The sequence below is a fragment of the Silene latifolia genome, chromosome 5, assembly GCF_048544455.1.
Source record: "Silene latifolia isolate original U9 population chromosome 5, ASM4854445v1, whole genome shotgun sequence".
NCBI lineage: Eukaryota > Viridiplantae > Streptophyta > Magnoliopsida > Caryophyllales > Caryophyllaceae > Silene > Silene latifolia.
Window position 1 is genome coordinate 11,454,371 of NC_133530.1, and position 26,383 is coordinate 11,480,753.

Sequence of the window (26,383 nt, forward strand, 5' to 3'; positions counted from 1 at the left end):
TGTGGAGAAAAAAGGGAGACGAGTATAACTGCCCGTAGATTTATAAACATCACAAGTAATAATTGTTTACGTATTTTAACAATAATTGTTCAAAAAGAAATAGTGAGACATAATAAATTTATAACCGTCGCAAGTGAGAATAACTGTTGTTGGTTAAGACTCTACTTGGTAAAACTGACTGAAAAGGTATCTGAAACCTGATAAAGTGACTGAAATTAAAAAGGTACCTGAAAAGCTAGCTGAAAATTGAAAACTGATAAGGTAGCTGATTAATTGTAAAGTGTTTGATAAAACTAAATAAAAAGGTAACTGATTTTTTGTACAATAACATAAAAGGACATCAATACTTATAATAAATTAATTTAAATAAAGGGTAAATATGTAAAGTAACATTTCAACTACCTGAAACTTTAAAAAGCTACCTGGAGTACCTGAAATGACTTTACCAAACAGTACTAGGTAAAATAACTACCTGAAATATTAGTCAAATCAAGTTACTTGGTCAAATCAGGTACCTGAAATGCCTTGCCAAACATAGTCCAAACAAGTTGAGCAAATTAAGAAAGGGTACGGCCACGGGTGAGCACAAGTGAGGCTAACCGGATCACAAATTCTCATGTCGGACTATCTTAACTTAAAACGTAAAAAATGAGAGAAAAAAAAGGGACACAGTTGGTCTTACTTAAGACTGTCTAAACTTACGACTTATCCCAACTCCCTTTTTTTTACTTAATAGAACAACCGTCTTAAGGTAATAAATAGTACTTCTTAATAGACTAACTAGAATTGAAGAAAATTAATTAGGGAAGACATTAATTGGGGAAAAAAGACGTGATCAACAAGAAAAAAGAAAGAGAAGGTATGATTGATTCTATCAACTGTTACTGTTTTAAAAAAGAATTAAAGAAATTGTACAATAATTGAACGAAGACAGACTCTCATCATTGCCAGTTTTGAGTAATTAGGTTTGAATCTGGTAATTGAATTGATTGAATTTGTTAATGTTTTGTTACTTATAATTGTTACTGTTTTGTTACTTTTTTAATTCAAAAATTACTAAATTAAATGTATGTTGATGTTGATGTTGATGTGGGTAATTGAATTGAATTGAATGATACAATTATTCTGTACTGTTTGAACAGGGAAAAATGGGGAAAAAAAACAAGGGCAAAGCTGTAATTTCACAGCCTAAGAAACAGGGAAAATCGTCATCTAAGGGATCATCTTCTGGATCGTCTAATGGATCGTCTTCTGGATCGTCTGGAGCTTCATCATCTGGCACAAAGTGTTCATACTGCGAAGTAACAAAAGATACGCAAATGGAACTCCGAAAGCACCAAGTTGAAGCACATCCAGGAGTCTTTAGGTACTACTCCATCATCTGGCACAAAGTGTTTCTGCTTGCCGTATTTTGTATACTTGCAAATTGGTTTCATCAAGCCTGCGTACGTATTTACGTTTTGCTATAAGGCTATGTTTTCCGGGATCTGGATGATTTATCCCATTTCCGGGTCCACTACTTAGATAATAATATAATATCCCTATCCCTAAACATAAAATGAATGTCTGACTTATAATCCTCATGATCATCTTCAGTTAATTCTCTTGCATATCTATAAATGTAGAGAAAACTCGTTAATCGGAATTCTGGAGAGAATCCAATTTCTTCTTGTTCTTTCTCTATGACTTCAACAGACTTAGTCTTCCTAAGTTTCTTCAAGTTGTTTGCCTGTGTAGTAAGGGCTTTAGCAAAGCTTTTGGGCTCTGCCATTTTTCCAGGAAGAAATCGTAAAGATTCCTTGAATTCTCTTGCATATCCGCAGATATCCTTGCTTCATGAAAGTTTCTGAATTTCTTATGTTGAATTCCAGGAACTTTCTCAGTAGCTTGTTTGGCTGTACTCCAATGGTCATATATTCCTGCATTAGGACCGTTATAAACCACGTAGTAATCCTTTTTGACCATTTGAATAGTCAAATCTTCTTGCGAAGATGGCGAAGATTGCTCTTCGTTCTTTCTGGGAATTTGGATACCCATATTAGGACGTAAGAAGTCCTTTGGTGGATTTTCAGAAAAATCCTTAACAGCTTTTGGTAAGCTGGCAACCATCAACGGATTTGTTGACTCTTTACCAGTAGCCGTTTGCTCTGGAGTAGATGAACATTCGCGGGTTAGGCATTGAGGTTCATTCTCAATATTTTGTTCAAGTCCGTAGGACTCTACATATTGTAACTCCATTTCTAGAGCTTCCAATCTTTTTCTGAGAAAAGCAATTTCTGCTTGTAATCTCTTTTGTTGCTCCATGGCTACCTGTAAGGCAAATTATGCCCTGATTATCGAAATAATCTCTGGTCGGTTAAGACCTAAATAAACCAATTTAATGGCCTCTTTGTTTGGATTTCCTGCATTCAAGAATTTTGGTTAGTAAATTCTCTGGTTAAGAAATCTGCAAACACATTTTTATCTCCAGGGAGATGTTCGACATCGAAGTCATAATGAGATAACTTCATCTGCCATCTTACTAAACGACCTTGTTTATTATCACCTTTGTGGTGAAGCTTAACGAAGTACGTAAAGTTTTTGTTATCAGTCCTGATTATAAACCTGCAAGGGGTTAGATAAATACTAAACTTTTTGATAACATTGAGAACAGCGAGAATCTCCTTCTCGTTGCTATGGTAGTTTAATTCAGCAGCTTTAAAGCTTCCTGAACAAAACCTACAGATATACTCTTTAACATTGTTAACGGCTTTGAGTATTCCTCCCCAATACCGGTCTGACGCATCAGTCTCTATGATGAGTTGATCCGTAATGCTGGGATGATAGAGTTTAGGGAAACTCTTGAGACTTTTCTTAACTTTGGTGAGATAGGAGGTATCCTGATCTGTCCAAGTCCAAGTCTGGTCTTTCCTTAGTTTAGCTTGTAAGGGTTCTCTTATCTTAGCTAACTTAGGTATGTAATCAGATGCATACGTGAGAATTCCAAGGAATCTCTGCAACTGTTTTAGTCTTCTATCCTATCCGGGAACTTTTGAATATGTTCGAGGATATGGGGTTGAGGACAATGGGTTCCTTGATCTATTTCTAGACCTAGGAAGTTAATCTTCTCTTTGAAAAGCTGGGCTTTCTTTTTGGAGAGGATTATTCCCAATTCTTGACATTTTTTGAGCACTCTCAAAACATGTAAGTAATGGTCTTTCTCAGTGTTGCTGAACACTAAGATATCGTCGACGTATACACAGCAGAATAAACTAAATTCATTAAATGCTATTTGCATATGTCTCTGGAATATACTTGGCGCTTGCTTAAGGCCAAATGGTACTACGTTCCACTGGTAATGTCCCTGCGGGCATGTAAAAGCGGTTAGTAGTTGGGATTCTTGGTCAAGTAAAACTTGCCAGAAGCCTGATTTACAGTCAAAGGAACTGAAAATCTTTTTGTCTCTAATAAGAGCAAGAAGCTCGTCCTTATTAGGGAGATTGTGGGCGTCTCCTACGGTTGCTAAGTTCATAGCTTTATAGTTGACGACCATTCTTTTCTTACCTCTACGTCTTTCAGCTTCATTTTCAACAAGGAAGGCTGGGGACATATGGGGTGATTTTGACTCTTTGATGACCTTGAGGTCTAAGAGTTCTTTGATTTGCTTAGCAAATTCTTCTCTATCGCTAGGACTATAGGTCATGGGTTTAACCTTGACTATGGTCTTAGGGTCAATGAGTTTGATGCTGGCTTTCATCCATTTTTTAGACTTTTCAGGGTCTATGGGGTTTTCCGAGCATACTTTGTCTAGCAAGGTTTCTATGGTAGAAAACTTAATAGAGTTAAGAAAAAAACTTGTTCTTCTTTTGTCTGTGCTGTTGTGTTGTAACCTATAATCTCCCCCTCCCTTAAAATCTGGATTTTATTGGTGGTGATGTTTATAGGTTGTGGTGGAACAACTCTAAGACTTTTTCTTCATGGATTCTAAAAATCCTTTTACACCCTTTTGATAAGCGGTGTTGATTTTTCCAATGACGAAGGAATCATCGCCTTTAGAAAAATAAATTCTATCAGTATATTGCACGTATGGTGAATATAGTTGACAGAAATTGTTACCAAGTAGGAGATCAATACCTGACTCCTGCTGGAAGATGGTTGGAATAAGAAATCTTTCTCCTCCAAGCCATATAGGTAGTTTGTAACATACCTTGGTTAATTGCAAGATTTTTCCATCAGCAATTTTGACATTGATAGGTTTATCAGTGTCTTTCCAGTATTCAGCTGGGATTACATTCTTGCTAGCAATGCACAAGCTTGCACCTGTATCTACATAGCAGTGTAATTCTATTTGTTTGTATTTAGGGAACCGGAGTACCCCTTTTACATAAATCGAGTTTGGATTAGTCTTATTCTTCAGACTCATCACTAGACTCTTCAGATGATGACGTTTCATCTTCTGTTTCTTCAGACTCTGAGGATTCCTCATAGTCCAGGTAATAAACTTTCAGTTTATCATCGTAGAGATCTTCTACGGGTTCTAAATCAAAGTTTTCAGCTATTTGAATTAGCTTGAACTTTTCATCAGATTTTTGCCGGTTAGGGCAATTGTTGGCATAGTGACCTTCGACGTTGCAAACCCAACATCGACAGTTCTGTTTGCCTTTAGGACAAAACTTGGATTTGTCATCCTTATTTCTCCTTTTCTTGAAGTATTTTCCTGACTGGAATTTACTCTTTTTTGTTTTAACCTTGTACTTGTGGTACTTCGGTTTTTTATACCTTTTGGTATATCTCTTTTTCTTTTTGTATACGGGCTTACATCCGTATTCATAAGATTTTTCTGTTGAAGGACAACATGTTTTGTTGAACTTCTTCAGTTTTTTCTGTGTCTTTGAGAGTTCACAGATTTTTGTCAGTTCTTCCATGACTAGTCGATGTGCAAACCCAAGACTATAACTAGCAGGGGCTGTGGCCTCATCGTCAAATCGTTTTGAAGCTTTTTGACTTACTTCCTTTACAGGAATTTTAGCGAGATATTGTTTTATCAAGCCTGGATATTCTACTTGAGGTAGAACATACAAATTTTTCTCATAATCACAGAAGAATTTTTGCAAATAGCAAATATCACAAAGCTGCATGTTAGTGAGATTTTTCCTGGCAATGTCATGTTCTTTTTGCCTTGATTGTGTTGCATCAGCGGTATAATCAAGACCCAAAAACATAGTGTAAAGTCCTGCCAGAACTTTGTTGAAAACACCGTTTCCTGCCATAGCATTCCACTGTGTGTCTTTAACGAATTTATTGACTATACCTGTAGTCTTGTGCTCGAGGAAAGCTAATCTAGCTTGCTCGGCAGTTTCAGAGTCTGTGTAGATCTCTGGATTGGTCAGAAAGATTAAGCTGACTTCAGCTCCCCATCTGTCAATGGTTTCTTTCCTAAGGGATGGACTGTTTATGCAGTCTATATTAAGGAAGTTGGAGGTGGTTCTCCTTTCTCCGAAATCATCTCTTATTTTGCCGTGTTCACCAAAAACATTTGGTTCGGGCTTAGGCCTTTTAACGGGCTTGGTTCCTGAACTTTCACCTTGTGTGAATCCTTGATTCATGTTTAGGTTAAAGGTTCTTAGGGAATCTAAGTCATCCTCTGAAGCTAATTCTTCAGATTCAGGTCCTGATTTCTCAGAACTACTCTGTTCTTCAAGAACAAAGTTTAGGTCAATGGAGGAGTTAGTGCTTGAGAAAGGGATTTCTCCAAGCTCTTGTCTTATCCTCTTTTCGAGAGAGTAATTGCATTCCAATTCTCTTTCGATTTCGTCGTTACTTAAAGTTAAGAGTTCGACTAAGTTCTCAGCCAGGTCTTCAGAGACCGTGGTGATATTCTTCCAGAGAAATTTCTCTAGATTCATGATGGCGGCCATGGTTTTGGTCTTTCAGTGGGCGGCCATGATAAAGCATTTGGGTTCGTAGACGATCCCATGCCTGGTTCTCCGACATTGAAGTCAGGGAAAGAATAGCGGGGTTTTATTCCCTTATCCTTAGGTTTTTCAGAGCTGGGCACAAGTGCTTTCTCTTGTTTTAAAACCTCTAGGATTTCTTTGTTGCAGTTGCATTCATTCATGACTTTAGTGAGGTCAGAAATGATTTTGGCTGCAGCTGACTCGATACTTTGGCTATCGCTGGGTGGTTGAGTACCCATTTTAGCTAAGATTTGGTCTAGCTTAGACTCTATGGTCTTTTGCGCCGTTTTAACAGCTTCAAGCTCAGAGGCTATCTGGGGTAGACTCATTCTATTCCTAGAATACCTTTTAAGGCTGTGTCTATCCTAGATAAAACTTCTTGAGTTTTCTTGATGTCTTCCTTGGTTAAGGGTTCTGGTTCTATCTTGGTGGATAGGTCAGACACTTGTTTCTGGAGTTCATCAATTTTTCGACTTAAGACAACTTGGTCTTGAAGCGATTTTTCTAGTAACTTGACTAGTTCTTTGTGTTTGTCACCATTACCTTCCCCCTCCTTAAAAATTTTTGAGGCGAGATTGTAAACCGAAGGTAATTTACTAACACTAAGTTTGTCACTGGGGTCTTTGCTTAAGCCAAAGAAACTATTTAGCTTAGCTATACCTAAGTAACATCTGCCTAATATCTCATTGATATTGTTGCAGTGACTTATGATACCTGGAAGGGTACCTTTTAATGACGAGAAAAAGAACTTTCTGTCATTGGTGAGCTTATTCAAAGGCTTTAGCTTAAGAATTTGCTCCTTCTTATAGATGTGAGGGTATGTGGTTAACTGACTCATGTGATCAGGTTTAACTTTTCTACCAACGAATCTATTTTGTTGACCCACACCTTCGTGCCACCACTACAACCAACACTACCACATCACTACTACCTAAGCTCCAAAACCACGTCCAGACACTGATCCACCAACCCCACTACACTCATTGATCTCTGGCGACCTAACCCAAGTACCGAACCCCACTTGCATGAGCACCCACCATTGGCAATTAACAAAACATAAGCAGAAAATTCATAGAATAGCTAACTACCGATGTTCAGACACTTATTGATTCCAAGCTGTTCACTATCTCATTTAGGAATATCCTAAGGCTTCGGCTCAGAAACAGCAACAACCATACCTTGAAGCTCGTTAGTGAGAACAACCTGACACCCAAGCCTAGAATACTTGTTCAATAACTCCCAAGTCATAAAATTGGATTTACTGAACAGCTCAGGTCAAGTAACATAATAATAAATTCATAAAAGAGGTATGAACAATTGGTGTTTCGGGTTTTGAGATTTTGTGGTAGTAGAATGTGTGGAAGTAACAGAGGGAATGAATGGCTAACGAGCTTTTCAGGGCTTGAAATGCCAGTAGTTGCAATGCAATTGAAACATGTTTCTGTTTTGGATTGATCTGTCTCCATTTAGAAGGGTTTCTAAAAGTTCATTCCCTAATCTTCTGGAAACCTTGTTCTCCTGGTGACCACAGTGAGCAAATCCGTAGCTTCAGCATCTAAATTTAATTTATCCTTCCTAGTTCTGTACAATTTCAGGAAACACTGTTTTTAAAAGCCAGGTCACGATAAATAACTTTCAATAATATGCTGTTGTTTAAAATAGCCTAGTAGATTATTTTTGCTGGTGCATCTAGTTTGTGTACCATACATCACTGTCTCTAGTTAGAAGAACTGATACAGGAAAAAGTTCTGGTATGTAATTAGAATCTGGTAAAGGAAAAGGCATTACCGTTAAGACGCCGAGTAGATTCTTAAAAACAGCAGTAGAGCACACAGGTTGGAAGAGTTCTTATAAAATGATAGATTCAAACATATGGCTTATCTTTAGGTTCCAAAGATCAATATTTCTGATTAGTTGAGCCAGTAACTTAAGAGTTGATTCATGTATAATGTGTTTGACAATGAACCTAATCAGTAAACACAGCTCAGTCATGTATAATGTGCTTTGGCGACCTAACCCAAGCTATGTTACTCCGACTCTTCTAATTTCCTCGCGTACCCGTGTCCAACACTCGGACATGGTATGACACTTGGACACTTCATTTTAGACCAAAATATGCATATTTTTCAGAATAATAGCCGAGTCCGACACTTGGACACGTACCCGTGTCGGATACTTCTAAACGAGTCTGAGTAACATAGAACCCAAGTACTGAACCCCACTTCGTTTGAACTAATAAACACAGCTCAGTCATAATTCTATTCAATAATTCTCTCTTGAAAAAACTAGCAAGGGATCCTTTTTCACTCAGTACCAATATAGGAATGACTTATTTTATATTTTATAAAATAATGATAGTTTCTCTTTCTTTTTTTATGCAGGGGCGCCCACTGAGCCCGTCGAGTATGGTGTTGAGGGTTGACAGCAGTTGAGAGAAATTATCCATCAGATTCTATGTTTTGAGCACATTTTATGTTTTGAGCATTAGACTTTATGTGCCGGTTTGTGAGTAGATTTTAGAATCTTATGTGTACGGTGTTTTCGGTTTGAGTAGATTTTAGACTCTTATGTGTCCATGTGTCCATGTGTGACTTTATTTTCCATCATACACCATCATGGTGATGATGGTGTCAACACACCACCTTACCACACACCTACACATATGCCAGGACCTGACACCATCGCCTCCCACACATTAACAACAAATGCTAGTACAATGTAAAAAGTATACCCTGTCATCTCTACTTTAAAGTGGACTGGCTGGACACACACGATCAAAACTATTTTAAGAGATAGGAGTCTACCTTCGCAAAAAGGTCGTCTTGGACAGACCTTGTAGTTGAATGATGAAACTTGAGTAGCGCAAACTCCACACACGTCACATCACGCAAAGCCATGTCCGCTGATAAGATTCAAAAGATTGTTACTACAATACTCAAACCATGGACGTTTTTGGAAGAAAAGGAGTATACATGAGGGAGATTTCAAACGGTTAACTCATTAGATCCTCAAAACGATCAAACAAAAACTAGGTACCTAATCGCATTGACAACCCAATCTACAGCAAAATTGAGAGAGATGGAAATCCTAACATCCCGCTCTTTCATTACAACCACAAGAATGCAGCGGACATAGCACCAATGTTTCCTAGACTATGGTTGTTTGAGCTTTATAGATGAGATTTTCAGATTTTATGAACAATTGAACTTCAATCAGTGAAAAACTACAAATTTTAACTACAAAATTAATGTTTTGAACGGAAATCTTCTGGCCCTCCTAAGAAAATGGTTGAATTGAAATTTCCAGTGTAGAAAAACATAATATTGAAGTCAAAATTCAAATTTGAGATAAAATCAGTCATTCCACGCTACCTTGGTAGACGAAATCAGTCATTCATCTCTTGCTGTTGGATGCAGCACTTCCTCTGTCTGACCGTATTCTTCCCACTTCTCAAATCAAATCATGTTGGGGGAATTTGTAAACCGGGTTGAAAACAAAAATCTACAACATCAATAGAGCACATTTATCAGCTCACTAACAAACCAAAAGAAGAGATTTTTCAAAAATAACAGCAAATACATACAACGAATCGAATAGCAATCGTACCACACATTAACAAAACAGGTCGTCTTTGGCTCATCCCTACGCACGTGAATCTTGATATCTCCTTTCCCACAACAAGTAATCAAGCCAGAATCTTCGACTGATGACACAAAGGAGCGTCTTCAGTGACACCAACCAAGTTCCAGGAAAGTCCAAGAGCTACTGCTGACACAAGCCTACAACTACAGCTGCTCCTTTGATGAACAAAACTGCTACAGTGAATGCCACTGTTCCAGGCTACTTCCAGAAGCCACGCCGTGAGTCGAAGTTACACATCTGCAGCAAATAGATGACAACAATAGATGTAATGACAACATCAACAGAGCCTGTCTATCAGAAGATCACCAACAAATTAAACATTTGACTTTCATCTACCAAAAGACGAGATATTTCCAAATAAATCAAAGTCAAACAACACCCATCTATAACCATCAAAGTTACACATCTAATAAGAAAATAAGAAAAATAACAATAGATGAATCCGAAAACTCAAAATTAGAATTTGACTCTATTTCATCAAAAGAAATCTTTCCAAACAGCCAAATACAACAAATCAATAAACAATAATTCCACACATCTAAAATCATCAAAGTTACACGTCTTATAAGAAAAACAACAATCGATGCTCCGAAAACTCAAAATTAGATTCATTTACCAAAAAGATAATGGTGGAAATTGAAATTTCCAATTTACCAAACAATAAAATTAAAAACATAAATTTAAGATCAGTTACTTTTTTGACAAATCAATGTTTTCGAAACTCACCTTAGTAAATGAAATCAGGCATTCATCTCTTGCCCGCCCTTGTATGCAGGCAGATCTTTGAGCAACACCCACTCCGTTTGTAGTGATTTTCCCACTCCTTAAATCAAATCATGTGAGGGGAAATTCCTAAACCGAGTTGAATACAAAAATCTACAACATTAACAAAACCCATCTATCAGAATCTCACTAACAAAACAAAAGATGAGATTTTTCAAAAACACCAAATCAAATAACCATCCCACACACGTGACGTCAAGCCATGAAATCGCTTCAGCTGATAAGATTCAAAAGATTGTTACCACAATGCTCACACCATGGACTTTTATGGAAGAAAAGGAGTATACATGAGGGAGATTTCAAACGGTTAACTCACTAGATCCTCAAAATGATCAAACAAAAACTAGGTACTTAATTGCATGGACAACCCGATCTACAGCACATTTGAGAGAGATGAAAATCATAACATTACGCTCTTTCATTACAACCACAAGAGTGCAGAAAAGCACCATTTTTTTTTACCAGACTATGGTTGTTTGAGCTTTAAAGATGAGATTTTCAGATTTTCTGAACAAATTGAACTTCAATCAGTGAAAAACTACAAATTTTAACTACAAAACATAATATTGAAGTCAGAATTCAAATTTGAGATAAGTAATTTTCGATAAATCAATGTTTTGAAACGCTACCTCGGTGATTATTCATCTCTTTGAGCAGCACTTCCTCCGCCTTTCCGTGTTCTTCCCATTTCTCAAATCAAATCATGTAGGGGGAATTTGTAAACCGGGTCGAAAACAAAAATCTACATCATCAATAAAACACATCAATCAGCTCACTAACAAACCAAAAGAAGAGATTTTTCAAAAATAACAACGAATCAAATAACAAAACAGAATCATTGTCAAAAAAAAAAAAAAAAAAAAAAAAAAAAAAAATAAATAAATAACAAAACAGGACGCCTTTGGCTCACCCCGAATCAAATAACAAAAACAATCATTAAAGTTACACATCTAATCTAATAAGAAAAACAACAATCGATGAATCCGAAAACTCAAAATTAGAATTTGACTCTATTTCATCAAAATATATCATTCACATCAATAAACAATCATTCAAAGCATCTACAATCATCAAAGTTACACATCAAATAACAATCATCCCACATATACATATAATCGATGAATCCCAAAACTCATAATTAGAACTTGACTTTAATATACCAAAAAAAAAAAAAAAACCCAATAAAACAAATCAAATAACAATCATCCCACATATATACAACAATTAAAAATACAAATTTAATAAGAAAAAACACAATTGATGAATTTACAACAATTACAATTTGATTTTAATTTACCAGAAGATTAGATCTTTCAACAAAAACCAATAAAACAATTTTAAAAAAAAACATCTCACATATATACAACAATCAAAGTTAATCAACTAATAAAAAAATAAAAAATAAATGAATCCTAAAAGCCTAAAACTCAAAATTACAATTTAACTTTAATTGAGCGAAAATAAAATGATAAATAGAAAAAAAAAATACCAAGTATTGATTGATGAACATGAAAGGTGAAAAACCAAATAATTAGAATTAAAAATAAATTGATGAACAAGTTTGAATTTCTGGATCTCATGGAAGAAAGAAGAAAGAGAGCCGAAAAAGAAGAAAGGTGTGAATGTTTGAGTCTTTGAGATAACCAATTTTTTTATTTTATTTTTAATTATAATAAGTGCTGTTTTTTTTTTTTGACAAATAATAAGTGCTGTAGTTTACTTGTTCGTATATGTTAGATTTTCCTTGTACTTTTTAACTTGTTAAAGTCTGTCGTTTGGTTGCATATAGGAATTTGTATTGCCTAGGAAGTCATAAAACACGTGAATTTGGAATTCATGTGAATTGCAAAAAAATGTTTGGTTGCCATGGAGGAAATGCAATTCATGTAGGCATTCTAACTTACCTAGGGAGGGGGGCCTAGGTAAGCAACTTCCTCAATTGTGGAGGAATTGGAATTCATGGGAACTTCCAATTCATGTGAATTGGGGTAACCAAACAACTTATCCATTTTGCAATTCACATGAATTTAAGTTCCTGCATTGTTTAGTGGGTAACCAAACGACCCTCCCCCTTACTTGAGTACTTTCCTGTCCCCCCTTATTATTATTATTATTTTATTATTTTATCTATTTTCTAATTTCTTTTATTTAAACTTTTAGTAAGATCAAACAAGAAATTGGTAGAGAGGCGCCAATGAGACGTTCTGAAACACGACACAAATAAACACAAAATTAATGGTTTATGTTGCGCTTTAATGACCCATTTTTTTGTACTAGTAGTGTGTAGACACGAACATGACGTGCCATTTAATTGGGTCAGGTTTGGGTTTAAGGGTTTGTGACCTGTTTACATGTGATACAACATAAGCCCAACATGCCCCGACTCGTTTGCCAGATTTTTTACAAAATAATAGTAAGATGATCGAATAAGCTTGACTCGAGATCTAAAGTTGACTTCAAAAGTTATAGGAAATTAAACCTGGTTCGTAAACATCGACGACGTTTTAGTATAAATCGACGACGTTTTCATTGCAAAAGACGACACTACCCCTACTCTCTCACTAACAAACACACTTTCCTCTTTCCTCTCTAATTCCAAAAAAAACAAAAAAATTAAAAACCACCCACCAATTAACCACCACCAACAACAACACCCGATTCCCCCACGCCACCACCACGTTGCCATTAGAGCCGCCATCCCACGACCACCACTGATGCCACCACTTCCATGGCAAACGTTGGTTTCCCACGTTTGGTCCATGGCTGAACGTTGGATCTCAACGTTTGGTCCATGGTTCAACCTTGGGTGCATAAATTTCAGATTTACGCAGAAAAATCGCATCTCGCTACTACTAAGTTAATACGTGACGTAAATCAACTATCGAATACAATTAACGATGCGCAAAAAAATGAAAATTAAGCAAATAACAAAGCGATTAAGTTGTTTACATACCGGTGATTCGGGATAGTACAAGAGATTGTATTCTAGTTTCCATAAAACAAAGTATACGGAATAGAATAGGAAACTAATAACTTAAACGGGATAGGACACTTTTCCTAAAGCTAGAATAATACTCCCTCATATTCTCTATCTTCTTTCACATAGTTTTAGACAATTATTTAGTGGAATGGTAACATGTGAAGGAAAATGAAAGTAGAAGATAAAAGGTGGGGTTACACGTGATATTAACCACAAATGATAGACAAATAAGGAAAGTGGAAGATCATTGTGACTTACCCATTTAGGAAATGTGGAAGATGTTAGTGAATAGGAGGGAGTAGACGATAATAGAATTACATTCAACCTTTTTTAAAAAAAAAAAAAAAAAAAAAAACAGTAAAGGCGGGACCCACTGCAAAGAATCTGGATTTAATTTCTAAAAAAACTATTTTGTACGTAAATATTTACGCTTAACTACACAATGTGAAACAATTAAAAAATTAATATCTAATAAACAGTTATGATGAATTTCGTCCGAGCGATATCATATGATGGAGAAAAAACTCGCACAATTAAAGAGAAGAATAATTTGATCAGACTCATTCATCAAATTATTCTTTTAAATTATTAATTCACACACCACATAAATTAATACACCACAGAAAAAAATAAAAAAAAATTATTAAATAAAGTAAAAGATTTGCTAAAGAAGAAAATTTGTTTGAGGTAGATATAAGAGTAGAAATATACTTACAAAAAAATTTAAATCTGGACTTTAAAAAAAATAATTATGAAAAAAGATAATTATATTTGAGCAAATATAATATAAAAACCTAAGTTACTTTTAACTATCGCCTTTGTCGACAACCAGGGGTAGAGGCATGGATCCTCGACATGAATTTGGAGGTGTTAATAAAATTATTGAAATTTAATCAATCGAAAAATTAAGTTTAGTTTTGAGATAAATTTATAAGAGAGGGCCAGTAAAAATAAATTAATGAGAGATGTTAATATGGAATAGCTTTTGAGTTTTGAAGGAAGAAATGAAAATATGTGTACCGAGAGGCGGTGTGGATAAAGACTAGGAGTGTGAGAGTTAGGATTAGTTGTTAATTTGTCTCGAATTTGTTATGTGAACTGAACAATTTTTCAAGTGGAATGGGTTGAGGTATTGAGGACTTGAGGTGGTGGTAGACTGGTAGGTTGGGTGGGAAATGGCTAATGGACCGTTTTATGGCAAATTTAGGGCCTATTAGATAGCGGAAATTCTAATTTAATATGAGTATTTTCCGTCTTAAATTTAAGATTTGTTTTGGTCTTAAACTTAAGACATGCTAAATAATCAATGTGTGATGTATAAGACAAAATTCAAAACCATAAAAGTATAATGTTTAGGAAAAATAAAAGGTTTGTCTTATATAAACATGTGAGATGATATTTGTCCTATAAAAATGCATAATTCTCAATTAAGACGGGTGTATATGTTTTAAATTTAACATATGTCAAATAGTTACAATAAGACAAAAGCAGAAAATATAGGAAAAAGTAAAAGATTTATCCTATATGTACAATGGATAATATTTGACCCACTTTATTGTTATGATGGATACTTTCGTCTTAATGAAGAGTAGTTCTTATCTATTAGGCATTAACTATATTATACTATATAAATACCATATTACTATTGTATAAGACATATATATGTTACTATATACGGAGTATTTTTTTTTCTCTATATTTAATATTCAAATGGTATTAAAGCAAACCAATTTATAAAGAAATTGATATGCCATGACAAAGAAACTACTACTAACAAAATAGCTAGCGGTAAGTCAGGGTCGAATCCACAGGGAGGCGGTGATTATCTAGTTTGTTTATATTTAAATCTGTCTTAAAGTAACCAATTGTGGGGGTTTGTTTTGTTTGTATGCTAACCAACTAATTGCAAGTAATTTAAAGGGCAAATAACAATAATATTAAAGGTCTAGGATTTCCGGTTCACTAGGTCAATTATATGGGGTCTATTAATCAATTGCTAGATCATCAAAGTCGCCTAAGGTCATAAGATCGGTCGACTCTATTATGCCCTTTAGATCGATTCTAACATGCGGTCGCTATAATTAGATACAATATATTTGATTATCGCAGCCTATATTAATTCTAACCCGGTCGGTGAAAGGATTAATTCGCTACACTAATTAACAACTCAGGCCTAAGTTAATTAACTAGAATAAGAACAATAATCAAACGACAACTTATATGATTTCTCTAGCAATTAATCAATTTTCCCCTTTTAATTAACCTAGATCCCCTTCATCCTAGATGAGGAAATTAGCTACGCATAATAGAAAGAATAACAATAATAGTAATGGAAAACATGAAGAACAATAATAAAGATAAACAAGTAATTGAAATAATAATTGAAGAAAGATTAGAACAATATCGTAATTAAAGGCAATATATCCGAACAATAATTAAACTAAACTAAGTATTTGAGAGAGTTTTCTAAGGTATCTATACTAAACCTATGTAAAATAAGGCATAAATATAACCTAGAGTACGGGTTTTGGTATTTATAGTAGTCATAACCGACTTAAGGAAATTTGCGGAATATTGCGGAAACATGAAGTTCCTCGATCGAGCCAAGGTTGACTCGATCGAGGCACCAATTCCCAGATACCCCAACTCTCGACATTGCAAAGTTTATTGATTAGGTTGGTTCCTCGATCGAGTCGAGGGTGACTCGATCGAGCATGAAGTTCCTCGATCGAGCCAAGGTTGACTCGATCGAGGCACCAATTTTCTGTTTCGCGCACTGAACTTCAAACGGCCGCCATTTATTCGTTACTAGTCAGAAACAAGCAATTTTTGCGGTGTTGGAAAGCTAAGAAGATAAGCTTTCACCTCCAATTGGAATCACTTGAAAATCAGTTGTATAACTCAAGATATGGCTCTTCAAACGAGGTAGTAATGATAAGAAGCTCTTTTCTTCGTGTTTTCTTCTTAACTTCTCTTCCTTTATTCTTATGGATTCTCGTGCCATGCTTCGTGTATCCCTTCATGCCCACTCCGTGATGCCCATTTCATTCCTTTGCTCCTCAAATGCATCATTCCTGCATTAAACATCAAAAGGCGGAAGTATCAACATTCTAACATAAAAGGCATGTAAATGATATAAACTAGCACGAAAACCGTATCAAAAGTAATTAAGGGGAGGCATAAATATGTATATAATTATGACTCATCAAACTCCCCCAAACCATCTCTTTGCTTGTCCTCAAGCAAAGCATCATGCAATTACAAAAGACAAACAAACAAATGGCGAATAAACATCTCAGAGCTATTATTTAATGCACAAACAAATCCCAAGCTACCCATATCTGTAACAAAGTAATGACTAAAGTGTACCAATAAAACAAATTCAAAGGTACAAAAAATAGAAAACGTAGCTCAAGTCTCAAGTCACCATACTAGATTCAAATGCCAAATACCTTTCGATCTTGCAAGACAAATTAGTCGGATTCTCGCGGATTCACTCATGCACTCATAAGTATATATGGTGAGTTATATGTGAAGATAGAAAGAAGTAGAAACACTCACTCAACTTATGAAACATGCATGCAATCTAATGTGATAGGGATTTCCCCAACTAATATGCAATCATCATATGTAGACAAAAGTACATGTATCAAGGACAATAAGGGTGGCAAATGGGTTAAAGGAATAGAAGTGGTTTGTGCCAAAGCACGTTATGGATATGTGGAGCTAAGACGGTAGTCGCAGCGCTAACCAAAACAAAAACCAAATCTTTGAAAATAAATGAACCCAACTTAGAGAAATGCTCTCAACTTTACAACGTATGAGAGCTAATAAATTACTCTCCAATTATGCATTAGACTCTAACAACCATCCTTTTGATGCTTGACAAAATCAAATGAAGCAATCTCTTTTCTTTTTCTTTTCTCTTTTTCTCTTTTTCTATTTTTCTGTCTTTTTTCTTTTTCTTTTTCTTTATTTTGCTTCATATTTTTTCTTTTTTCAACACAAGGATACAACACAATTGCTAAAAGTATATTGTTATACCCACATGACAACAATAAGTCTCAACCCAACCATAATAGCAAAATAGACATGATAAATAAGCAACTGCGACTGTCCCGAAAAGGTAGGCAAATTCTTGGATTGTAGCTCATAGGATGTAATTTAAGATTGGCTACAAGGGTTCCAACGGGCTAACAAAAGGATAATTATAAGGCTTATTTGAACGGTAAGAAACGCCTATCCACATGTACTTTAGTCAAATGAAAGCAATAAAAATATAAAGAAATCAATGTCACACTTATGCAGTTTGATATTACATATTCCACAAGGAGAAACCACACTCAAGCCTAATTGACAAATGAGACCAGTTTGTTGATGATCCTGGCCTAGAAAGCTCTATAGACCTCAGAATTTAAGTAGTTTACCAACATAATTGTGTCAAATCTAATCAATATAAAGCATGTAAATACGGCTAAGACTTGAATTATGAGCTTTGTTTTCATGGCTAACGAGGCAAAACAATGTACATGGACAACTATATGGGATTCAAATGCAAAAACAATGCAATTTAACATCATTGTTATTTAATTTCACCAAGACTCGACCTAAAATAAAGGAAAAAAAACATGTTTTTGTATTTTATAAAATTTTTAATTTTTATGGATTTTTGATAAATGCACACAACATAAAGTAAATCACACAACATAATTAAACTCCTCCCCCAAACCTAAATGTCACAGTGTCCTCATTGTGACGCCTACAGCATATCAATCACACACAAATCCAACAACCTAAAGGACACAACTAACAAAAGGAATGGAAAAGAAATAGATAATACAATCAAAGAAGGTACAAGGGAAGAGAATACCGGGTAAGAGCAAAGAAATTCCCCCAAACCAGCTGCAAAACAGAGGGAAATAATCATCCGCGCAATTCCTATCATCGTCTGGCTATGAATAAACCCAAAACGTGGTGACTCGATCGAGCCCCATGCCACTCGATCGAGGCACCGGTTGCCGTCCCCTTCCTTTATTTATATATCGATTACCCGCAATTGGGCACAATCAAAATAGCTCAAAGCTCTTAATAGTTGATCATAAATCTGTGCATGTGCTACACAAAAGCATAAGTAGAACCAAGATATAACAGGAGCATATAAAATCAATGTTAAAGACCGTCTCAGCATATCAAAATTTTGATGACAATTATAATAAAACCGCATCAATTTGTTCGTCCAACCAAGAGAACAAGGAGAATCAAAACACAAAGTAGAAGTCATACGAGGTAATTTTCACTCACCACACCAGTAATCCTTATGAAGTTATCGTCAACAATTACCTCTTGGTCAGAAGGTCTACCGCTCCTAATGACAGAATTAGTGGCAAAAGAATATATTTCCTCTACCATGCTAGGAGTATTCACTGACTCATATATCTTCGCGTTCCTTTTGTTGATAGGCTCTATCCCATATATTTCAGCCTCTAAAGCATCCAAATCAGCTTTCCAAATGGGAGATTCACCTGCACATGTCTCAAAACATATCAAAGCATCTGAAGGGTCCTTAGTAGGGGTCCCTTGTGTAGAGTATTCATCAATATCATCTTCAACATCAGAAACATCAAAATATGCATTATGCACAGGTGTAATAAAATAAACCTCACTAGACTCAAAATTAGAATCAAATTCAATAATTGAAGGGGAAGTATCAAAAGAAAGAGTCAGCATATCGTCACATGAGTCCCATTTAACCTCAAGATCTTCGAATCGCACATCCTCACTCTCCTGATCCCAAGACTCATCACAAAAGGGGTAATCTAAGGGGTCTGTCAAGTCTTCCTCATGTGACTCACTGTCTGTAAAATCGTCATAGAGGGGTTCTAGATTGTCGTCAAAGAAGGAGTTATCAACTGAGCATATGGTCTCATCCTCTATGTTTCCCTCAATATCTTTTTCATTCTTTAAAACGGTTTCTATGGTCTCACCCACATCCTCATCCATGTATGACTGAAATGAAAAAGTGGGTTTAATGCATTCAATAGCAAGCCATTTAAAGAAAGAAAGGACATCTTCAATATTCTTACCACCAAAATCTCCCATACCTATGGAGTCAATGTAGGCTTGGGTTTGTCTATTCATACCTTTTATGATGGTAAGGCACATAGTAAGCCGCGGAATTTTGGCCTCATAATTATGGGAACGAATCCAATCATTCCATCTATGCATGTAATCATGGAAGTTCTCATCTTCACCCTGTAGAAACTCGATGGAAAACATTAGAACGGTCTCAAGGAACTAATGTTCCCTGAGACAAAAGACAAACTAAACAAAAACAAACAGAAAAATTATTGCCTCCCCGGCAACGACGCCAAATTTGATAAGGCTAAAGTCGTATCACCTTAATCAAAGTAAACCTAAACTACTACTAAAAAAATAGCTAGCGGTAAGTCAGAGTCGAATCCACAGGGAGGCGGTGATTATCTAGTTTGTTTATATTTAAATCTATCTTAAAGTAACCAATTGTGGGGGGTTTGTTTTGTTTGTATGCTAACCAACTAATTGCAAGTAATTTAAAGGGCAAATAACAATAATATTAAAGGTCTAGGATTTCCGGTTCACTAGGTCAATTATATGGGGTCTATTAATCAATTGCTAGATCATCCAAAGTCGCCTAAGGTCATAAGATCTACGACTCTATTATGCCCTTTAGATCGATTCTAACATGCGGTCGCTATAATTAGATACAATATATTTGATTATCGCAGCCTATATTAATTCTAACCCGGTCGGTGAAAGGATTAATTCGCTACACTAATTAACAACTCAGGCCTAAGTTAATTAACTAGAATAAGAACAATAATCAAACGACAACTTATATGATTTCTCTAGCAATTAATCAATTTTCCCCTTTTAATTAACCTAGATCCCTTCATCCTAGATGAGGAAATTAGCTACGCATAATATAAAGAATAACAATAATAGTAATGGAAAACATGAAGAACAATAATAAAGATAAACAAGTAATTGAAATAATAATTGAAGAAAGATTAGAACAATATCGTAATTAAAGGCAATATATCCGAACAATAATTAAACTAAACTAAGTATTTGAGAGAGTTTTCTAAGGTATCTATACTAAACCTATGTAAAATAAGGCATAAATATAACCTAGAGTACGGGTTTTGGTATTTATAGTAGTCATAACCGACTTAAGGAAATTTGCGGAATATTGCGGAAACATGAAGTTCCTCGATCGAGCCAAGGTTGACTCGATCGAGGCACCAATTCCCAGATACCCCAACTCTCGACATTGCAAAGTTTATTGATTAGGTTGGTTCCTCGATCGAGTCGAGGGTGACTCGATCGAGCATGAAGTTCCTCGATCGAGCCAAGGTTGACTCGATCGAGGCACCAATTTCCTACTTCGCGCACTGAACTTCAAACGGCCGCCATTTCTTCGTTACTTGTCAGAAACAAGCAATTTTTACGGTGTTGGAAAGCTAAGAAGATAATATTTCACCTCCAATTGGAACCACTTGAAAATCAGTTGTATAACTCAAGATATGGCTCTTAAAAGGAGGCACTAATGATAAGAAGCTCTTTTCTTCGTGTTTTCTTTTTAACTTCTCTTCCTTTATTCTTATGGATTCTCGTGCCATGCTTCGTGTATCCCTTCATGCCCACTCCGCGATGCCCATTTCATTCCTTTGCTCCTCAAATGCATCATTCCTGTATTAAACATCAAAAGGCGGAAGTATCAACATTCTAACATAAAAGGCATGTAAATGATATAAACTAGCACGAAAACCATATCAAAAGTAATTAAGGGGAGGCATAAATATGTATATAATTATGACTCATCAATAACCCGTAAAATAAAATATCTAGATATTTTACAAAGTTTATAGCTTATTATATGACTTTTATGTCACATGTCTAAATTTGGGAAAAAAAAATGTAACATATGTGCATGGTTGGACTGCTTTCCACGTACAAATGTAGAATGGTACATAGGTTTTACTTGGCTAGGGTAAAACACACGCAAGGCATAGGTAGGAAGGTAGGGCACTATTGCCACCGACTTATTTTCACTATAAAAGGACGTAAAGCCCTCTGAAGATGCATGGACACACAACAAAAATAACCAACTAGCTAGTTAGAACATAAGGACGAGTATTTGGAGTAGTAGTACTACTATAAGAGGTATATTTCCTACCCCTTCGTCTTAAGTTTATATAATGAGTAAGTATGTTAATATGTTATCGTTATAATGACTCAACTGATATTATAATGTACGTGAATTATTGTTTATGAGATAAAGTTATGTTATACTTGTATATTTTATGTAATGTGGTTTACGTGAGATATGACTGTGGTACTGTTTGTGTTAATAATTGACGTTATAATGCTCACATGATAATGTTAATGTTAAAATACCATTGCTAAGATGTACATTATTTGGCCAATGTATCATCCGGGACATTATTATTGGAAGGGACCGGGCCACATTATTATTTTATCCCATGTACATGGATGTGAGCTCTGAAGTGGGCTCGGCAGGGGGCTCGGCAATTGGCTCCGCCCCGTTATATCCGGATAAAAAGAAAGAAAGAAAAAGAAAAAAAGAAAAAAAAAGAGAAAAAGAGTAAAAGATGGTTATCCTGTGTACACGGAGGATGGCATAGCCGAAGGGAGTCTCGGCTCCGTAATGTGGCCCTGTTCAATAATAATGACCTGAGCTATATTAATTTGAGTTGAAGGTTATGGGAAATATACTCAACCTGTGGTTAGTTGACCCTTTATTTTATTCATCTTTTTCAGGTACAGGAAATAGGGAAGGGCATGAGGGAGGTTGATGCAAGAAAATAGAATAAGAATAATGTATCATAATAATATAATCTTATCAATAAGACTTGTTACTAGTTATTTGGTTGCACTAAAGAATAATGTAAGCCTTGTATTTCTCTGTATGAAGAAATACGGTGGTAACGCTCTGTAATTTCCGCTGCTATTAATAAAATATACCATTTTGTATTCCTGTTGTTTACGGGGCATTACACTTTACAATATTTATAACAAGTTTATGGAATTCAAAGCGTCTTGCTTGTGACGTGCAGTATTCGTTACAAGTTACAGACGGATGGTGCCCCTCTCACAATATGACACGTGGGAGGGCAAGTGAGGGGAAATGGAGCACCTCAATGATAGTGTCACTTGCATATTGTGAGAGAGCACTATCCGATTTCAGCTTGTGACAGATAGTGTCCGTTTTCAATGAGAATTTGTGTATATGGAATTATATAACACACTATAACTTTAGAATATAACTAGCATAGATCCCGTACAAATGCGCGGTAAATAGGCTTTTTAATTTTTAGTGTATTAGTTATAGATTTTAGATTTATATCTCGCGGATTTTTATAAAAAATAACTAATATTAAAATTAATCAAAAGAATTGAATAATTCCATAAATTGTGTTTTTTATGAAAATATTTTAACTACATCAATTTAAAAAAAAAAAAAAAAATTCGTCACGAAGTTAATAATAGGAGATACAATTTTTATGTATGGATTATTTTAAATGGAAAATTAGTTTAATAAATGAAAATCTAATTTGTTTCCATATGGAATATAAGTTTGAGCACTTTGGAGGGAAAACTTTAGAGAAGTTGTATTTTCTTAGTGACTTAGTATATAGGAGGATTTATATTTTGAAAATTTGCACCTCATTAATATTTATCAGTTCACTACATTGTATTTTGATTTGAAACAAAAAAATTGAAATGGAAAACTAATAAAAAAAGTTGTTTAAGTTGTGAATTTTTTTTAATGAATGTTTTTTTGTCACGAAGCTAATAGTAAACATGTGTCAAGTTATTCTCTATAGTAATAATTATTGCATTACTGAAAAATTTAGCAACTTGTACTTTATAATTTAATATCAATTTTATTTTGTTTAATGAAAAAATCATATTCATGAATTTATTTAAAAAATTAGAGTTTATTTATAAATATATATTCATTGAAAAGATAATAATGTAATGAAAGAAAATTTGATTTATTACCTTATTTAGTTAGATGTTTTTTGGAGAGAAAACTAAGAAAATTTTTATTCTCTTAGTAGTAGGGGGATTTTATTTTATGGAATTCTGTTTTTAATATTTTGTAATTTAGTCAAATAGTATTCAAAACAAGTTTAATAAGCAATTCCGTGCAATTTTGCACGGCTTAAAACTAGTAAAATATTAAAATATTATTCTATTTCCTTAACATTACTATCCTATTACGAATATTACATCAGTTTCCTATAAAGTCTATAACCGACCTAACAATTTCCTAATTAATCCGAGAGAGCTTGGAGTTGTTACCAAGGTCACAATTCCTATATATATATATATGCCGATCTATGGACCAAAATACCACCATAAAAATAGAGAAGATCGGAGAACTAATTTGTTAATTGCCTTTTATCACTCTAATAATAATAATAATTGTGATTGTGTTACACTAATGTCGAGATCATCGATGGAGGAGGAAATTGATGAAGACATGTATGAATTTAGAATGTTGCCAAGATTTAGCGTGGAGGAAAATGAGGACGACAAATACAAGGTGCCACCGTTAGGGGAAGGACCGTGGTTAATAGCGACACACGAGAATCAAAAGTGTAATAAACTTGAGAAACAAATATTCCGAACCAACTTTAATTCATACGTCAAGACAATCCCAGAGTTGGACGGAAACATTATTGTGGGTGCGCATCTAGGCTGGTTGGTGTTGAGAGACCGCGAAGATTGCAGTATCTACTCTCTTTGGAATCCTGTGACGTCCCAATTTTTACAACTCCCTGAATTATTACTAGAAGACGGTGGTATACAGCCCTCATTTTGCCTCTTGACATCGTCCCTTGACCTTAATAATCCCGAAACATGTGTGCTAGTGTTGTTTTTCCGAGGGGACCTAATGTTTTGGTGTACACCTACAAGAAGCCATGATTTTAGTTGGGTCAAGCAATGCATTGAGGTTGACGGTATTAATTTTGAAATAAAGATGGCTGCTGCAGTTGAAGGCATTATATATGCCCTCGCCTCTGCTAATGTTGATGGTGATAGGGTTAATAAGTTTGTGTGCGTCAACTATAATGGTAGCTTGAGTTGGTTGACCATAGAGCCTGTGAATATAGAAAGTCCATATAGAAAACTCGTTAGCGGCATCATGAATAGTAATTTCTTTGATTATATGATTGAATCTTGTGGTGTCTTGTATTATATACATATAATGGCACATATCGATGATAATAACATAAGCTTGGATATCATTAAGGTCTGGATTTGGAGATTCGATTTCTCCGATATGGATTGGATTGAAGTTAAGTCTTTGAGGAATCGCGCATTTTTACTAGGCACTAGTAATTGCACCTGGTCAGTCGTTACTAATACTTCATCATTCGCATTCTTCCAAGAGAATTGCATATACTTGGCTATGACGGATGATGATAAAGTGTATTCGTACAATCTAAGTGATCGTAGTTGTACTATTTTGTTGCCTCATCCCTCCTTTCTCGCATCTTACTACGGCCCTACTTGGTTTACGACCCCAGGCGATCATCAACTGAAGATCAAAGAACAAGAAGACCAAATTCAAAACAACATAATAAAAAATCTAGTGTTTCAAGAGAGGGTGGAAGTTACAGGAACCTCCTTGTTATCTGAACTTCCTCTTGATATCTTACAATCAATTGCAAAGCGTATGAATTTGTTCGATTACATGAATCTCCGTCTTACTTGTAAGAGACTTCACGAGGTAAACCCGATATCCCAATGGCGACATAATTGTGCATATCCTTTGTTTCTGTTCCTTAAGGATAGTAATGCGTCCTATGAACTATTAGATCCATTTGAAAACATTTCACGCCCAATTACTATCCCTCATATCTCGCGTAATGTTCTTTCAACCATCGAATATTGCAAGGATGGTTGGCTACTCATACGTTCTGAAGGAAATTCCCTAAGGTACATGTATCCTTTCACTTTCACCCCGGAGAGCTGGAAGTACCCTCCTTTTCTACTAGGTTCCCCGCGATTTGGATTTTCAACTTATCCTACTTCTTCCGATTGTTTGACTGTTGGACTTTGTGGGATCTCACTACCAGAATTCTGTTATTTTCAAACTTCAAAGGGGGTGTGGCAGATCTATTTGACCGAGTTTGACCCTGATAAGGAAATCCAGTTTCGTCCTAATTATAAAAACGCTCCCAAGTATTATAACAACGCATTTTATTTTCTTGCGAGAGATGGATACCTAGGGGAATTTAAATTTATACAAGACGGAGGTGAAATAAGCTGGAATGTACACAAATATCCATTTACCGACGAAGATGGAGATACATTGTTTGACTCGTGTTATTTAGTTGAGCTAGATGGGGAACTTGTTTCAGTTTTTATCAAAGAAAGCGGAAGGTGTCTTAAAGTGTTTAAGTTCGACATTTCAAACAAGTGTTGGATTGAATTAGATACATTGAGAGACCACATATTGTTCTTGAGTACTACATCATCATATTCCCTTAAGGCAGAAAAGAGTGAGATAGCAAATCGAATATATTTGCCACGGCGTAAGGGTAATGAGATTGTCTTCTATTCGCTTGATACGCGCAAGTATCATACTTCCGGGAGTGCAGATTCTGGACACGCTGATTTATCTGGCACCAAGTCGCAAACATCTTGTTGCTGGATTTGGTAGTACTCCCTAGTTTTCATAGTCCTTTGTTACGTATGTATGTATTTTTTTTTCGTGCGATAAACAGTATTGTACAAAAGATAATAAGCGAATGTTTGAGTTATTTACGCGCTTTAAAACCGTGATAATAGATTTACTCTATTGAACATAATACAATGCCTTATGCGTCTACGAAATCGTGTTGTGCAATCGTTGTTGTAATTGAAATTTGGAATCGTCTAAAAATAGAAGACAGATACTATCCCGTCACAAGCTGAAGACGGATAGTGTCCCTCTACAATATCCCAACATTATCACTTGCTTGTC

At 35.4% G+C, this 26,383-nt stretch overlaps 1 protein-coding gene across 2 annotated transcripts; it reads right to left on the reverse strand.

Moving 5' to 3' along the window:
• Window positions 1-1,078: 1,078 nt before the first annotated feature.
• On the reverse strand, window positions 1,079-11,958 carry LOC141656698 (uncharacterized). 2 transcript variants are annotated; one of them, XR_012548552.1, is made up of 7 exons: window positions 11,851-11,958; window positions 10,991-11,103; window positions 10,305-10,454; window positions 9,543-9,815; window positions 9,308-9,437; window positions 8,741-8,838; window positions 7,430-7,517 (listed from the first exon to the last, which is right to left on the reverse strand). XR_012548552.1 is itself a non-coding variant. In XM_074463699.1 (2 exons), the coding sequence occupies exon 2, from the start codon at window positions 2,302-2,304 to the stop codon at window positions 1,717-1,719; it is 588 nt and encodes a 195-aa protein (XP_074319800.1). In that variant the 5' UTR covers window positions 2,305-2,402; window positions 8,741-8,829; the 3' UTR covers window positions 1,079-1,716. The 2 variants fall into 2 exon arrangements, 1 of the variants encoding a protein (XP_074319800.1); XM_074463699.1 differs by lacking the exons at window positions 7,430-7,517; window positions 9,308-9,437; window positions 9,543-9,815; ... (1 more) ...; window positions 10,991-11,103; window positions 11,851-11,958 and adding an exon at window positions 1,079-2,402 and having other exon boundaries at window positions 8,741-8,829.
• Window positions 11,959-26,383: the final 14,425 nt, after the last annotated feature.

Excerpts from the sequence above, each read along its gene's own strand:
- LOC141656698 (XM_074463699.1), bottom strand. The coding sequence starts at position 2,304 with ATGGAGCAACAAAAGAGATTACAAGCAGAAATTGCTTTTCTCAGAAAA.